This window comes from Natrix helvetica, assembly GCF_964273705.1.
Source record: "Natrix helvetica genome assembly, contig: HAP1_SCAFFOLD_190, whole genome shotgun sequence".
NCBI classification, from domain to species: domain Eukaryota; kingdom Metazoa; phylum Chordata; class Lepidosauria; order Squamata; family Natricidae; genus Natrix; species Natrix helvetica.
Genome location: NW_028113586.1, coordinates 25590 through 41150, shown reverse-complemented (window position 1 = coordinate 41150; position 15561 = coordinate 25590). Strand labels below are relative to the sequence as shown.

The 15561-nt window shown below is 38.1% G+C and overlaps 1 protein-coding gene across 1 annotated transcript in view; it reads left to right on the top strand.

The window, feature by feature from the left end:
- LOC309382321 (cation channel sperm-associated auxiliary subunit beta-like) overlaps positions 1 to 15561 on the top strand; it is a gene marked incomplete at its 3' end in the record, with an annotated part of 67173 nt that overhangs the window by 31381 nt on the left and 20231 nt on the right. The window contains exons 10-14 of the mRNA XM_081971829.1: positions 2253 to 2405; positions 2838 to 2990; positions 4394 to 4538; positions 11685 to 11836; positions 13060 to 13196. Of these exons, the coding sequence (XP_081827955.1) occupies positions 2253 to 2405; positions 2838 to 2990; positions 4394 to 4538; positions 11685 to 11836; positions 13060 to 13196 (740 nt within the window). The remainder of the gene's footprint in view (positions 1 to 2252; positions 2406 to 2837; positions 2991 to 4393; positions 4539 to 11684; positions 11837 to 13059; positions 13197 to 15561) is intronic.

Sequence of the window (15561 nt, the reverse complement as noted above, 5' to 3'; positions counted from 1 at the left end):
CAGCGTAGTCACTGCAGGTTGAGGACCTATCTTGGAGGCCGCCCTGGTTTTGTAGAGTAGAGAAGGGAACAAGGCCGGAGGGAAAAGGCCAGAGAAGGATTTCTGATCAGGTTCCCTGCCCTCATCTTCAGATAACTCTGCCTCCTGTAGTTCACCATCCTCAGACTCTGAGGATTGGTCCATGTCCTCCAAATCAGACGCCACAGCCTCAGTAGAGAGAGGAGCCTGGGCTGGAACAGGTGGAATAGTGGAGGAGGTGGGCGTTTGCCTGAGCGCAAAATTCTGTTGCTGCTGGAAGCTGGCCGAGATGCCTTGAGAAATAGCAGAGGCAATAATCTCTTGAAAGTTTGGCAAGAGCATGGGAACATAGCCTCCTTGTGGCTGGTTTAAAGGATTGGAGGTGGATGGTAAAGAATCCATCCTCTGTACCATCGGTGGTAATTCAACCCCACTGCCAGCCATGGGAGTTAGTGGTGTTTGAGCTGATCCCCAAATGTTAGAAACATCTATGGGGAATATGGGGTTAACAGGGTTGTCCATATACAGTCTGTCCCCAGGGGAGAGCAGAAGAGATAATTGACCTTGATTCTGGATTGGCTTGTCAAAAGCCTTGGGAGAGGAATTCTTTTTATGGGCTTTCCTTTCTTTTTGTTTCTCATTGCTGGCTGGCTTTTTTGATTTTTTAATATTGTCTGCCTTAACAGACTTCTTTTTGTTGCCAGTGCTGGAACCCTTGTCTCCAACAGTGACTGGCTGAGGAGGAGAATTAGGTTTAGAAGATGTCTCTCCTGTCAGTGAAGCCTGAGGTTCAGCTGCAGCTTCTGCTGTCAAAATGAGCGGTTGCGAACTGACGGTAGCCATTTTGAAGTCACTGACAGCTATTCAAAAATGGCGCTTCGCGCTCTTTTTAAACTGCCGCTATCTCCCTTGTCTTCTGCCTGGTAACAGGCTTACGAGCAGCTTTCTCTGGCTGTTTAAGCATCGTTTAAGCTGTTCTTTAATCTCTTTAGTCCCCCGGGTCGCTCCGCGGCTGATTTAAAGGCTTCAAAGTCAATTAGGAAGCTAAAAATAGCCGCGGTTCACCGCTCAACTGTTAAAGGAGCGGCGGAGCGTTTCCCAGCTTTTACGAGGGCTGGCTTTAAAGTTACAGTCTCAGTTTGATGCTCAGCCTTTGAGGTGAAAGGGAAGGGCTTCCACAAACCTTGCAGGTTCCACGGAGTTACAGGGGAGCCAGGATCTTGTCAGCAATTCAGTCCCCTTTGACAGCTGTCAGCCTACACGCCCTGACAGGGCTTAGAGGCTCTGACCATACAGCCCGGTCGCAAGGACCTTTAGCCCGGTCGTTCCGCTCAGCCAAGCAGGTGCAGTAGACCAATTTTCACCAATTTAGATTTTGACAGGTGTAGATGCTGATTTTAACACGGATCAAAGCGATAATGCAACTGTCCTCTCGAATGGACTGAGTCAAAAGCTGGATCTACCTAGCAACAAGGGGCGGAGTTTAAAATTTGTTACAAGACCCAGTCCTCAATATAATTGGATGAAGGTTAACCCAGTCTGGATGCTGCCTCCACCACTAGGGAGAACATGAAAGTTCCATCAAATCTCAAACAAGTCGGGCATATTAAGCAGTGCAACAAATAGAGGTGAAGTGAGGAAAGCAGACATGCTCAAAAGTTTATACTTGCATTAACATATCAATTGTATTCCCAATATTATTAGCCCTCATTGACTGCCTCCATACGTAATTCTAATCTATAAACACAAGTTTATGTAATCACAATCACAAGTTGTTCACACAATTAGAAAACCTCCAATATAGCTGAATATAATATGTGTATTCTCAGAGAGGGATACTTGGCCTTTTGTGAATTCAGTTTTGTTTCTGTTTTCTTCATCTGCTTTTTAGAGACAACCATACTTTTTTTTTAATTTAGTTTTTATATGTACAGGTAGTTTCCAACTAGAAATGCCATCAGCTGTTTTTTGTACCTAAGGCTGTATGGGAACAAGCAGCAGTTGGGGGATGAATGGCGAGAGGAATAATTTTAACCAGAAAATTGATACAGGGTCCCAGTGCATTTCAGAAGCTCATTCTGATTGGAAGCTTGGACTCTTGGCCTTGATCCCTTTCTTTCTGGTTTGTTTTAATATGCTGAGCAGATTATTTGGCAGCACATTTAAGAAAGAATATATTTCTTAACAGTTTAATATCTTGCACTTTTATATTTATCTTTCTCACGCTTTTACAGGAATCCACCTGCTTCTATAGCAATGATTCGTTTACAAAATGGCACAGTTGCTTACCACATAAATCCCAAGCTGAAAAGCATATTTCTAGACGGGTAGTTTCTTTTGTTGTTGATTATGAGCAGAATACTGGTATAGCGCTATTATCGCAAAAGGTAAGAGTATTAGAAATGGTACTTTTTCAATTACTAGTTCTGTATATGTACACTTTGTTGCTATTCTTCCCTTTCCTTCTCTTCATTATGCAGTTTTAAAAAGTGTGCTTAGTTTTAAAATGATTTGATCAAGATTTTTCAATTGTGCTATAATGCATGGAACAACAATGGGATAACATACAGTATCTGAAGCAATCGAGAATTTTACTTTACTTTTCATTCTCTGTGTTCCTCTCTCTCCTTGCCTCCACCCCAATTCTTCTAGCTTTCTGAGTACTAACAAAAATTCCAGTTTCTTATCATGGCTTCATAAGCTCAGAAAAATGCTGTTCACTGGCAAATTTACTTGCTAAATTACATGTCATTATTGTTAGTTTATTCTGTACCTTTGATAAGGTACAAAATTTAGTATTTTTTTCCTTTTCTTCCCAGGACAAAAAACTTGTATCTGTGCATAAGTTAACGGATGGTGCATTGAATAAAAAACCCAAGTTTCCTCCTTTCATATTTCCAGGAACGTCTTTTGTACCAACTGGATTATTTTTTCATCAAGGAAGTCATATTGTGTATGCTTATGGAAATCAGGTGTGTAAAATGGAAGAGATGTGAAACTGACAGTTTCAACTATTCTTATAATTCTTTTAATTGTAATTTTTGGGAGGAAATATAGGTATACGTGAAGAGAACAAGGAGTGTCAGGAAACAAAGAGGGGTTACATCCTGATGCCATTTGGAACCTTGGGCCATTTATAAACCCAGTTATTCTTTTGCAGCTGAGACAAATGCAATTTTTAAAAAAGTTTTGAAAGAAGTTGCAAAATGTTATTTTCAAGATGGTGTAGCAGGACACTTTTCAACTGTGTGTAGAACTAGTGGTGCAGGATACATGTTTCTTCAAAACCAGAGAAGAAACATTGTGTTGGTATTCTCTGAAAGATTTCATTCAGGGGTTCCAAGATCATATCTGCCAGGCCCTTCAGTAATCTGGGATGTAAACTACCTGGTTCCAGATATTTGAACTCATCCAAAGCAGATAGGTGTTCTCTTATCAATTCCTTGTCTACTTCGATCTGCATTCCTGTTCTGTTTTCCACACAGTGCTGTTTTTGATAGGTTGGCTCTATTTTTCTTTTGTCTAAAGACAGATGCAAAGAAAGAATTAAGGAGTTCTCTTCCTCCTTCCTGACTGTCACTTTCTTGCCATCTTCTTCCATTAGTGGCCCACCCATTTTCCTGATTTTTTTTTTTACTTATTCCTTACATATTTGAAACAAACTTTTTGTTATTTTTGGCATTTGTTGCAAGCCTTAGTTCATTCCGAGCTTAGCTTTCCTGATTCCCTTTTTACCAATTCAGGCTATTTGCTAGTTTCCTTCTCTAGATATAGTCCCCTCATTCCATTTTTTTTCATTTGTCCTTTTTATCCCTCAGCTTGTCAGAGACTATTTGTGCAACCATGCTGGTCTTGTCTGGGGTCTCTTGTTTTTCTTTCTCTGTGGTATTGTTTTTATCTTTGGTCTTTATTATCTTGTTAAATATATTTGCTTGGTTACTCTCCTCAGGCAATAGAGGACTTTTTATAACCATACATTTATTTTTAGATCACATTCTAAATTGCTCAATAATTCTACTTTGAACGAGTTTGTTTGCATTCATGGTCCTAGAGCTTCATCGTGAAACTAGTCTTCTTGAAGAAGGGACTGGTAATCTTACATTTATCCTTTTTGATAATATATGAAAAAAATAAATCTAAACGTGCTTTAGAATCAGACGAACTCCTGCTGACTAAATTGGACAGAATCTTAACATTTTCTTTAAGACAGTTTTACACTGCCATCTTCTGGGATATTTTTTCTTTGTTGCTTTCTTAGAAAAGGTCTTAATTTCTAAGTTCCTCCAACCACGCCTTCCTTCTGAGTCCCAACAAAGTAATTAAAAATTTTAAGTCATTGTGATTTTAAAGTATATCTAATTTTGACTTTTTTCAGGTTTGGGGTTCTTTTGATGGAGGCAACTCATTTATACCATTGATTATACTGATTAATGAGACTATTATAAGGGCAGATTCATGTGTTTACACTCAGGGAATTGTATATGTTTCAGACAAGGCAAATCTTTATTACACTAAAGCAGGTAAGAAATTATTTTAAAATTAAAATTACTCTTGGATTGTGAAGCTTTTAAAATCCGATCTGATGCAAACTGTTGTCTTTCCCCATTAACATTTAGAATAACAAAATATCAAATACTGAAATATCAAGAATAGCAAATTTTAAAAAAACTTAGAATGTATTTATTATAAAAAAAGAAATATCTGTATTAGTCTGTTAAGATAAAGCACTTGTTGGTAGTCTGAAAAGTAAGAAGCTTTTAATGAGCTTAAGCTCTCTAAAGAGCAGTTGAACAAATATGTCAAATATTATTTGATAGATAGAAAGTAGCAGAAACAGTGCAGCAGCAATAGGGGGTGATAGGGCCAAAAAACCATAAATCCCAAGATGTGACATCTCTAAGGAAAATTTATGCACTTATATCACCATCTGAAAGAGAGAATCAGATGTAATTAGTCCTGAATACCTCCCAGGAGCCACACAACTGATCTCTGTATCAGATACATAAAATATGGCATTCATAATTTTCTTCCTTTCTCTTTCAAACTTACTTTTTGAGCTTGAACTCTGATGATTTCATAGAAACAATCCTGCACTTTTTCTTGTCAAAGCCATAGAAATGGTTTGACAATGCTTTCCTCAAGGCTGAGGGTTTTTTAAAAATTATAGTCAATTTAAAATTGAAGATCAGTATAGGTTGGCTCTATGCTGTCATCAAATTGGACACCTTGCCAATAAAAATCTTCCTGTATGAATGTATCCCCTGCACTTGGATACCCCTTTGTCATGGGGGAAGGGCTTCTGTATTCTGTTAAGGTTGAGAGCTATGCTGCAGGTATACCACCAGAAGGTAAAGCAGAAGAGTCACCCAAGCAGATAGGTCTCAACGGAGGAGCCACACTAAGAGTACTCGCAAACCATTGGCCATGAAGAGTCAACAGAAAAAGAATCCCATACGGGATTGGGCATTGCCCAAGTTAACAAAGACCATGGTAGTTGCTGTGCCTGGGCAGTTGTTGCAAAATGAGTTACAGGTTTGGAGAAAGACCTGGCAACAGAAACAACCATTCTGTTGGCATCTGGAATTTTACCCTTTCTCTAAATTTTATGGCAACTTTCAAGGAAGGGGATCAGAGTTAGAGTCAGAATTATTGATTTTCATTAGGATCAAAATAGAAAAGGGTGTAGATCTCTTTTGTTCCCTTTCCCATGCTTAGTTCTTGCTTCTAATTAGGCCTTTATTTTACTGTATTTGTTAAGTTTATAAGATTGTTCACATTTATCCACTGAAACTCTGAAAGGGCAAAGGAAATAAGAGATATTACTATATCATATTATTATATAGCACCCAAAATCACTGTAGTAGGTGAGATGGGCAGCATATAAATTTAATTCATCAAAATCATTAAATTAAAAATAACCCATGTCTAGATTCCTCCAATTTGGTTATTTGGTAGTATCATATCATTCTGATGTTATTATTTAAGTGATTGTACTATATATATTTGCTATGCTTAGAGTTTTATGACTGATGGGATTTAAAAGTAGGGTATGTGCAACAAACAAACAAAGCATTGAGATAACAGATATTAAAAGCTGTGACTTAATAACATTTTCTCTGTCATCCATTTTTCCCCTGGAAATTATGTTGTCTTTATATTCATCTCAATTGTTGATTTTCCACACTGTCCTTATTGGCTAGAATAGAAGAAATTCAATGCAATCTTCCATTGGCTCTTGAATGTTTTTCATTCATTAATTTTTTATGCAGTTTCTACACAAAGAGAAAAAAACCTGTCAAAATTGCACTTTATAAAATACATATATTTTATACGTACTTATAATACTTATAAATATAGAACCACTCCAAAACGAAGCCATCAATACTGCCAATCTCCTTTTTCCTGGTGAAGCACTTTGTACATGTAGATTGGTTTTAGAAACTATTGCTTTAAACATTTGCATTCACTTCTTTCTAAATCAAATATCTTGTATCCTGATTAAACTCAGTTTGATTAGAAGAAATGTTCTCTTTGAAAGTACTTCTGTGTGAGGCAGTGACGTGCAGTCAGGGGAGGCAGGGGAGGCACAGCCTCACCACTGTCATCATGGTAAGAAAAAAAAAGGAAAAAGGAAAAAGGCGAGAGCTGAGGTCAGGCTGAGCTAGTTGCTGCCTCACCATGGATGGCTCTGCTTAACTGTTTAAAAAAGCCTCTAAAAAAGTGCCCTCTACTATGAGGCAGGAGAACTGCATGCCTCATCTAGTCTGACTTTAAGCGTTTTATGATCACTCGAGCAGAGTTAAGCAAGGGTTAAAAGCCTAACAATTCCTGACCTAGGTGAGGCATGCAGTTCTCCTGCCTCATAGTAGAGGGCGCTCGTTTGGGCGGGGCTTCTTCAGAGGACCCGAGGCAAGAGCAGAGTTGAAATCCTCTCTGAAACAGCTGGAAAAGGTACGTGTGGGTCGGAGGGAGGGGGAGGAATTCAAACTTCAAAGTGTAGTTTGATTGCAGGCAGAGCCACTTGCCTTTTCAAACCTGTAATCAGTGAAGCTGGGCTGGATCCTTCTGGGGCTGGGGGAAAGTGTGTGTAGTCCAATTCAACGTGTGTGTGTGTGAATGTGTGTGTGTGTGTGTGTGTGTGTGTGTGTTTGAGAGAGTGGGGAGGGAGGGAGAGAGGGAGGAAGGAAGGGAATGGAGAAGAAAAAGAAAAAGAAAAAGAAAGAAGGAATCTTCTTTTGCAAAGGAGAAAAACAAATGTTGTTGCTTTAAATCAGAACTGATACAAATTAGATACAGATACAGATACAAATAGATACAGATACAATAGCAGAGTTGGAAGGGACCTTGGAGGTCTTCTCATCCAACCCCCTGCCTAGGCAGGAAGCCCTATACCATTTCAGACAAATGGCTATCCAACATCTTCTTAAAGACTTCCAGTGTTGGGGCATTCACAACTTCTGGAGGCAAGCTGTTCCACTGATTAATTGTTCTAACTGTCAGAAAGTTTCTCCTCAGTTCTAAGTTGCTTCTCTCCTTGATTAGTTTCCACCCATTGCTTCTTGTTCTACCCTCAGGTGCCTTGGAAAATAGTTTGACTCCCTCTTCTTTGTGGCAACCCCTGAGATATTGGAACACTGCTATCATGTCTCCCCTAGTCCTTCTTTCTATTAAACTAGACATACCCAGTTCCTGCCACCGTTCTTCATATGTTTTAGTCTCCAGTCACCTAATCATCTTTGTTGCTCTTCTCTGCACTCTTTCTAGAGTCTCCACATCTTTTCTACATCGTGGTGACCAAAACTGAATGCAGTATTCCAAGTGTGGCCTTACCAAAGCATTATAAAGTGGTATTAACACTTCACATGATCTTGATTCTATCCCTCTGTTGATCCCGCCTAGAGCTGTGTTGGCTTTTTTGGCAGCTGCTGCACACTGCTGGCTCATATTTAAATGGTTGTCCACTAGGACTCCAAGATCCCTTTCACAGTTACTGCTACTGAGCAAGGTACCATCTATACTGTACCTGTGCATTTCGTTTTTGTTGCCTAAATGTAGAACCTTACTCTTTTCACCATTGAATTTCATTTTGTTAGATAGTGCCCAATGTTCAAGTTTGTCAAGATCCTTCTGTATCTTTAGCCTATCTTCTGGAGTGTTGGCTATTCCTGCAAGCTTGGTGTCATCTGCAAATTTGATGAGTTCCCCATTTATTCCCTCATCCAAATCATTGATGAAGATGTTGAAGAGTACTGGGCCCAAAACAAAGCCTTGGGATACTCCACTGCATACCTCCCTCTATGTAGATGCAGTTCCATTGAGGACTACACGTTGAGTGCGGTTGGTCAGCCAGTTATGAATCCATCTGGTGGTGATGCTGTCCAACCCACATTCTTCTACTTTATCTAGTAGTAGGTTATGGTCTACCTTATCAAATGCCTTACTGAAGTCCAAGTAGACTATATCGACGGCATTCCTCTGGTCCATTAATTTTGTCACTTTGTCAAAGAATGCAATAAGATTAGTCTGGCATGATCTGTTTTTGACAAACCCATGTTGGCTTTTGGCTATTACTTTGTTGCTTCTAGGTGTTCGCTAATTCATTGCTTGATTATCTTTTCCCGAATCTTTCCTGGTATTGAGGTCAGGCTGATAGTCTATAGTTTCCTGGATCTGTTTTTTCCCCTTTTTTGAAGATGGAAACCACATCAGCTCTTTTCCAGTCCTCTGGTAGTTCCCCGGTGCTCCAGGATCTCTGAAAGATATAGTTCAGTGGTTCTGAGATCTTGTCTGCCAGTTCCTTCAGAACCCTGGGGTGTAATCCATCCAGTCCTGGTGATTTGAACTCGTCTAGGGTAGACAGGTGCTCACTTACCATTTTCTTCCCTATTTCAATTTGTGTTCCTAATCTGATTTTTGTGGTGCTGTTTTTGATAGGTTGGACTGTTTTATCCCTTTGTGTAAAGACAGATGCAAAACATGAGTTAAATAGTTCTGCTTTCTCCCTGTTGCTTGTCACCTTCTTGACACTTTCTCCCAGCAATGGGCCAATTGTTTCCTTAACTCTTTTCTTCTTTTTAACATGTTGGAAGAAGCTTTTTTTGTTATTTTTTACTTTTGTGCCAAGACTTTCTTCATTGTGAGTCTTAGCTTTCCTCACTTCATCTTTACATGCTTGGGATATTTGCTGATATTCTGCCTTAGTTATGTCCCCCCCCTTTCCACTTTTTGTACTTATCTTTTTTGTCTTTCAATTTGTCAGAGAGTTCTTTATGCAGCCATGCTGGTTTCTTTTGCGAGCTGTTATTTTTCTTCTTCATTGGTATTGTGGTAGTCTGGGATTTTGTAATCTCATTTTTCAAATTTTCCCAAGCTTCTTAAGTTGTTTTCCCCTTGAAGATTCTCATCCATGGAATTTTTCCCAAGCTCTCTCTAAGTTTATTGAAATTAGCTTTCTTAAAGTCCAAGACTCTAGTTTTACTTTATTCTACTATTTGTGTTTGCATAATGTTGAATTCCAATATTGCATGGTCACTTGCACCCAGGGTGCCTGTGGTTTCAACACCTTCTATCATTTCCTCTCTGTTAGTGAGAATTAAGTCCAATATGGCTGATCCCCTTGTTCTCTTCTCTACTTTTTGGAAAACAAAGTTGTCTGCTAGGTTTGTTAAAATCCCCCACTACTATTGTGGTGTGCTTCCTACATACCTTAGTTAGCTGACTAGCAAACAGTTCATCTACTTCCTCTGCTTTGTTGGGTGGCCTGTAATATAGACCTATGGCAATGTCATTCCCCCCCAACCTTTAATATTGACCCAAATGCATTCAAGATAGTTCTCATCATTGTTGTGCTCCATTTCTGTAGAGAGGTAATTATTTCTTATATATAGTTCAACTTCACCTCCTCTTTTATTTGGTCTATTTCTTTTAAATAATTTAAATCCTTCCAGCTGTATGTTTCATTTGTCGGTTTCATCCCACACAAGTTTCTGTAATGGCAACAATATAGTATCTGCCCACTTTTACTTGAATTTCTAATTCGCCCTGTTTATTCCTCATACTCTGTGCATTGGTGTATAGACATTTGAGTCCATTTTGATTGACCCTGTGTTTACTGTCTACATAACCTGTGTTGTGCCTGACTGCCCCTATTTTCTTGCCACTTGTTTGATTCATGCACAGGGTATGGCACTCACTATTAAATGCTTGGTTTTGCTTGACAGCGGGAGTGATAATCTTACCCGCACAAACATCTGTGTTACATGCACTGATAACCCTATGAATTTTAGATTGCTGGGGACAGAAATGTTCTGTATCAATTAATTCTGTCCCCACTGTTCAGTTTAAATGTTTATCCAGAAAATCTGTGAATTTAATGCCAAGTAACTCAGTCCCTTTCTTGGATGGGTGCAACCCATCTCTTTTCTACAGTTTTTCATTGGACCAGCTGCAGACATCATGACTAATAAAACCAAAGCCTTCCCTTTTACACCACTCCTTTAGCCACACATTAAACTCTGCTACACACTGGCCCTTCTCTTTTTGTTCCTTATATATTGGTAAAACCTCTGAAAAGATAAGCCTACAACCTACACTACTAAGTTCATACCCCAAGCTCTGGAAATCATTCTTCACAGAAAGTACATCTTTTTGGGACAGATCATTTGTGCCAAGATGTATAATAGCATCAACATCACAGTCCTTACTTGCATTCTTGACTATCTTAAGAATACGCCTCTGTCTCTGCTGGCAGTAGCACCTGGCAGACACCTGACCTCTTTTGAAACCTCCATATCCTTTCCTAAATTTACATCCCTTATGATTGAATCACCAACCAGAAGGTGATTTCTCTTTTTGCATACTTTGCTCTTCTGTCTGATGACTCAAATAAGCAGGGGGACAGACGGATCCTCTGCTTATTTGAGTCATCATTATCACAATTACCTTGACCTCTCTCTTTAGTGTCCCCATTAGGGGCAGCAAGGGCACTATATCTGTTATGCTGGGTCACAGCAAAAGCTTTGTGTTTATGGTTCACAGCTCTCACCCTGCCAGATCCCACGGTTGTCCAGACTGCTCTTCTCCTGCGGTATCTTTGCGGTGGGGGGGGCAGATAGCGTGGCATGTCCGTAGAGTGGAATGGCCGAATTGGACACCTAATTTCTGCTTGGAGAGCACAGATTAGGGAATCTACATAGGTAATCTGTCTATGTAGACTAGTAATTTGTTTACAAAGGGGACAATATCCAAATTTGAAAAGAGTACTGTGAAAGACAGGTGCAAGATAGCTATTACATTGAACTAAAGCGGTCATTTTGAAATCAATAAAATCACAATTTCAAGCGCACTAATCCAGAATGTATTATTGCTATTTTGGTTCAAATGAAATGGAATTAAAAGGCCACTACCTGCTCCTCTTTTTCTCTCTCCTCCCCCCCCCACCTTCCAGCCAGCAGCTCCAATCACTAGCCACAGGAAAGTTCAAATGAAACTGAGCATGCCTGGCTGTGGAATTCTGGGAGTTGAAGTCCACAAGTCTAAAAAAAATTGAAACCCACCACTGGGTCAGTGCCTCACCAGCCATAAACCTCACCGCATGTCACTGGTGTGAAGTCATAGAGTTTATGATAATAACATAAGATACGCACACATATTTTTTTTCTCTGTAGGAGTACTTGCATATACCTTTCTTACAACAATGCCACCTGGTGCTTTCAGCATGTACTATGATCATCTGGGAAATTTAAATCATATAACTTTTGATAACATAACTGAAGATGGTTTGGGGGTTTCTGCGGTGGATATCAGCACTTTAATGAAGGTTTGACTTTTACATTTATTTGATGTGCTACTAAAGATGATTTATAAAATATTACGGTAGTGTAAAGATTATTCAGTTTGATTGTATGAAATGCATATTTACTTTCTTTGTAAAGATATTATAGCTACAGTAATTTATTGTATGACCAGCTGGTAAGGCAAAGCTATGACAAAACATTGAAAGAATTAGAGATTTCTTAGAAACTAATAAGAGTTTTAGAAATTACTGGCTTTTATTGAATCATATCCATTTCTTAAGTATTGTCAGCAACTATTAGATTTGTAGTTGTAACTGTAACACATAACATATAAGTTTAAGATCTAAACTCCCTTAGAATTCTTCTTATGCCTGAATATGAAACATCAAACATGACTTTAGAAGAACACTGGAATGGTCACAACCTGCAAAGATTCCATTTGTCTGCTCAGATACAGAACTGAGCAGCATATTAGCCAGTACATGTAGTTCTTTTTTCCCCCAAGGTTTCTATTTTTTATTGCACATTTTTACATATTTTATGAACAATGTTGTCCGGATCTTTTCTTTTACATCCTCTCATATACATAATCCATTTAACATCATATCTCTGTTTCCAATTTCAGCCAAATTATTCTCTTTCCATATTTTTTATTTTAAACCTATTTTCTTCTTAGTACATAAACAACATCACTAATTCCCCTTAATTTCTAATCTCTTACAATAACATCAACTCCATCACTAAATATGTTTCTCAAATTCCCCATTGCACTCTTTAACATTTTATCTTTGTTTCTTAATTTAAATTATCTTCAAAGTTAAACTAAATTGCCATTTCACATTTCATCTGTTGGTCTGTTTTAGTGTGAGTGACATACATTATCAAAATCATTTTTTTATGTAAAGACCATGTTGCTTTGATTCATGTTCCAGTCTTGGATATTTTTATAGTGTGTCAGAAGACACATAAAAGTAAGTTGAATAAAGTGACAATGAATTAATTGAATCTGCATGGCAAAACAAGAAGAGACAGGATCAAGGATCAATTGGTTGTGAATAAATAGAAATTGAATATGGACTGAATATAAGAAAGAGTGGTCTATATGCTGCCTGGAGACATGAATGTTTGTGCGTTTTGGTGTATCATTGTGCCATATTGTTGATCAAGAACCCTTTAGATTTTTTTCCTAAAATAGTTAAAAATCTATTTGAAGAAATTAAATAATTACTTCTTCACTTTATTTCAGGAGACTGACTTAGGTTTTGATGGTCCTTTATCTCCACATTATGTTACTGAAGAGCAAATGCTGTTTTTTCACGCCGGGCCACCAAATACTATGCCAACGTTCTCCAACTTACACAGCGGAAAGCGCTTAGATTACGAGTAAATACCAATAGTATATAAATTATTTCAGGTTTTTAAAAATTACTCTGGTATTATGAATTTTAAAACATTGTCTAATGTTTAAGAAAAATAAATAGCACTCTTTCTTAAAATACAGATTTAAGGGACAGAACTTGTAATATGAATATGACTTGTAATATTTCTTCCAAATGAAATCACATTTGTCAGCATCTGAAATTAAATTATTCCAGTAATGCAGAATTGAGATTATACAAGACCCCCTTAACATTTCTTTTTGATTAGAGTATAGAGACCTGATTTGCACACCATGGTAAAGTATAATATGATTTGTTTGGTTTGGGTTCAGCATGCTATATGAACCCAGCCATTGTGGTTTGGGAATCATACGTAGCTGGAGAATTGGCATAACAGTAGCAATTTTTTACAGGCTACTAAAGGTTTAGAGTGGACAGGGCTGACAGTTTCAGCTATTCTTGATGCCAGGAGGGACTTGTCGTCTCTTATTTTAAAAAGAAGACAATGAAATACTGTATCACTTAAAATGCTAAAGTATCATTAGGTCTCAGAGATGTGATCCTGAGGGGCTTTTGAGTCTTATATTATAGAACAAAAGTCATAGACTTCATATCCCTTAATGCTAGGTGCAAATATCTGCAGCTTTAAAAATATATTAAAATAAATCTAATGCAGAAACCAGTTTTGGGGATTTCATTTTAGTATTTTACATTGTCACTACTGTTGGACCTTGGTAACTGTTTAACAGAAATATGCATGCACTGAAATACAATAATAAAGCTTAATAAAAATGTCAACTTACATCTTTTGGGTTTTAGCCTTGCTGGATTTGGGATTTTAGGGTTTGTTCTCTTCTTCTTTTGTTAATAGTTCTAGGCACCAACAGTATTTTTTTTATTTCTGTGACAAAATTTTCTAGTGTGGGACTTGAAAAGATTAAAACTAAACTCTGGATAGATGTTGGAAAAGTTCAAAACAATTGGGAACTGGGGATTTGCTAACAACTGCAGAAAGTATTCTAATAAAAGTAGATTAATTAATGCTTAATGCTGAAAACCTTCTCATTTCAAAAGATAATGAGTCTCCCATAAAGAAATAATATGTTCTCTGAGTCGGTTCCTCCATATCCATATGTTTTGTAAGAGGTTTCAGTACTTATAGAGTTATAATTAAATATAAAAGTTGAATTTATATTAATGTTACTTAAAGTGAGCAAATTCATGGAGAGTTTTCAAATCTATTCAAAATGTGGAGTTTGACCCACATATTAGAACCCTGCTGCTTAATAAAAAGTCCTGGAATAATATCAAGCCAACTACCCATAAAATGGAAGAGAATACTGATGGCCACAATGTGTCTGCTACAATGACTTTGAAAAGGAAAGGTATTATGACTCTTAGTAAATCCTTAATAAAAGCATCATCAGAACAGCTTATAGAGGAAACTTTAAATCAAAACTCTTTCAGACAATTTCCTGGGGAAGAACACGTTGATATTCTTTGGAGGCTAGAAGCTGTAAAACAAACCATGTTAGAGCTTCATACTGACCTACAGTAGTTCCTTTCAAAGTTCTACCCTCCGCTAATAGTCAAGATTCAGAATTATAAGATACATACAATCCTCTGTTAATTCTTAAAATTTATTGATAAAATGTTACCTTGTGACATGTCAATGATAAATATTTTCAAACTTGTCTTCCCTTCCTTAAGCTTTGTCCCTTATCTTATAAACAGTAGAATTTAGGAGGAAAAACAAGCCCACAAATCCTATGAGGCAGTGGTGGGGTCCAATTTTTTTTACTACCAGTTCTGTAAGTGTGGCTTGGTGGGCATGGCTTAGTGGGGGTGACAGGGGAACGTTATTATAAAATCTCCCCCCTCTCACTCCAGGGGAAGGTTACTGCAAAATCCCCATTCCCTCCCGATCAGCTGGAACTCGGGAGGCAGAGAATAGATGGGGATTGGGCCAGTTAGAGGTGGTATTTACCAGTTAAAAGTACTCAAAATTTTTGCCACCGGTTCTCCAGAACTGGTCAGAACCTGCTGAATACCACCTCTACAATGAAAAGTATGGAGATGCCCTTAAACTTGACATCCTGCTGTACTCCACTAAACCGCAATGAACAGAGAATGAGTTTATTTATCATGGTGCTTGTTCGAGAGTTTTTAATCTGAATATTAAAAATCAAGATCACCTTCTCTTATAATATATAGAATCAAGGATGAGTTATTTCCTCGAATGGGAACCCCTTAGAACTGCAATGGCGAACCTATGGCATGTGGGCCACAGGTGGCACACAGTGCCGTCTCTGTGCACACGTGAGCAATTGTCCCAGTTCAGCTCTGCCGCGCATGCGCATGTACCTCCC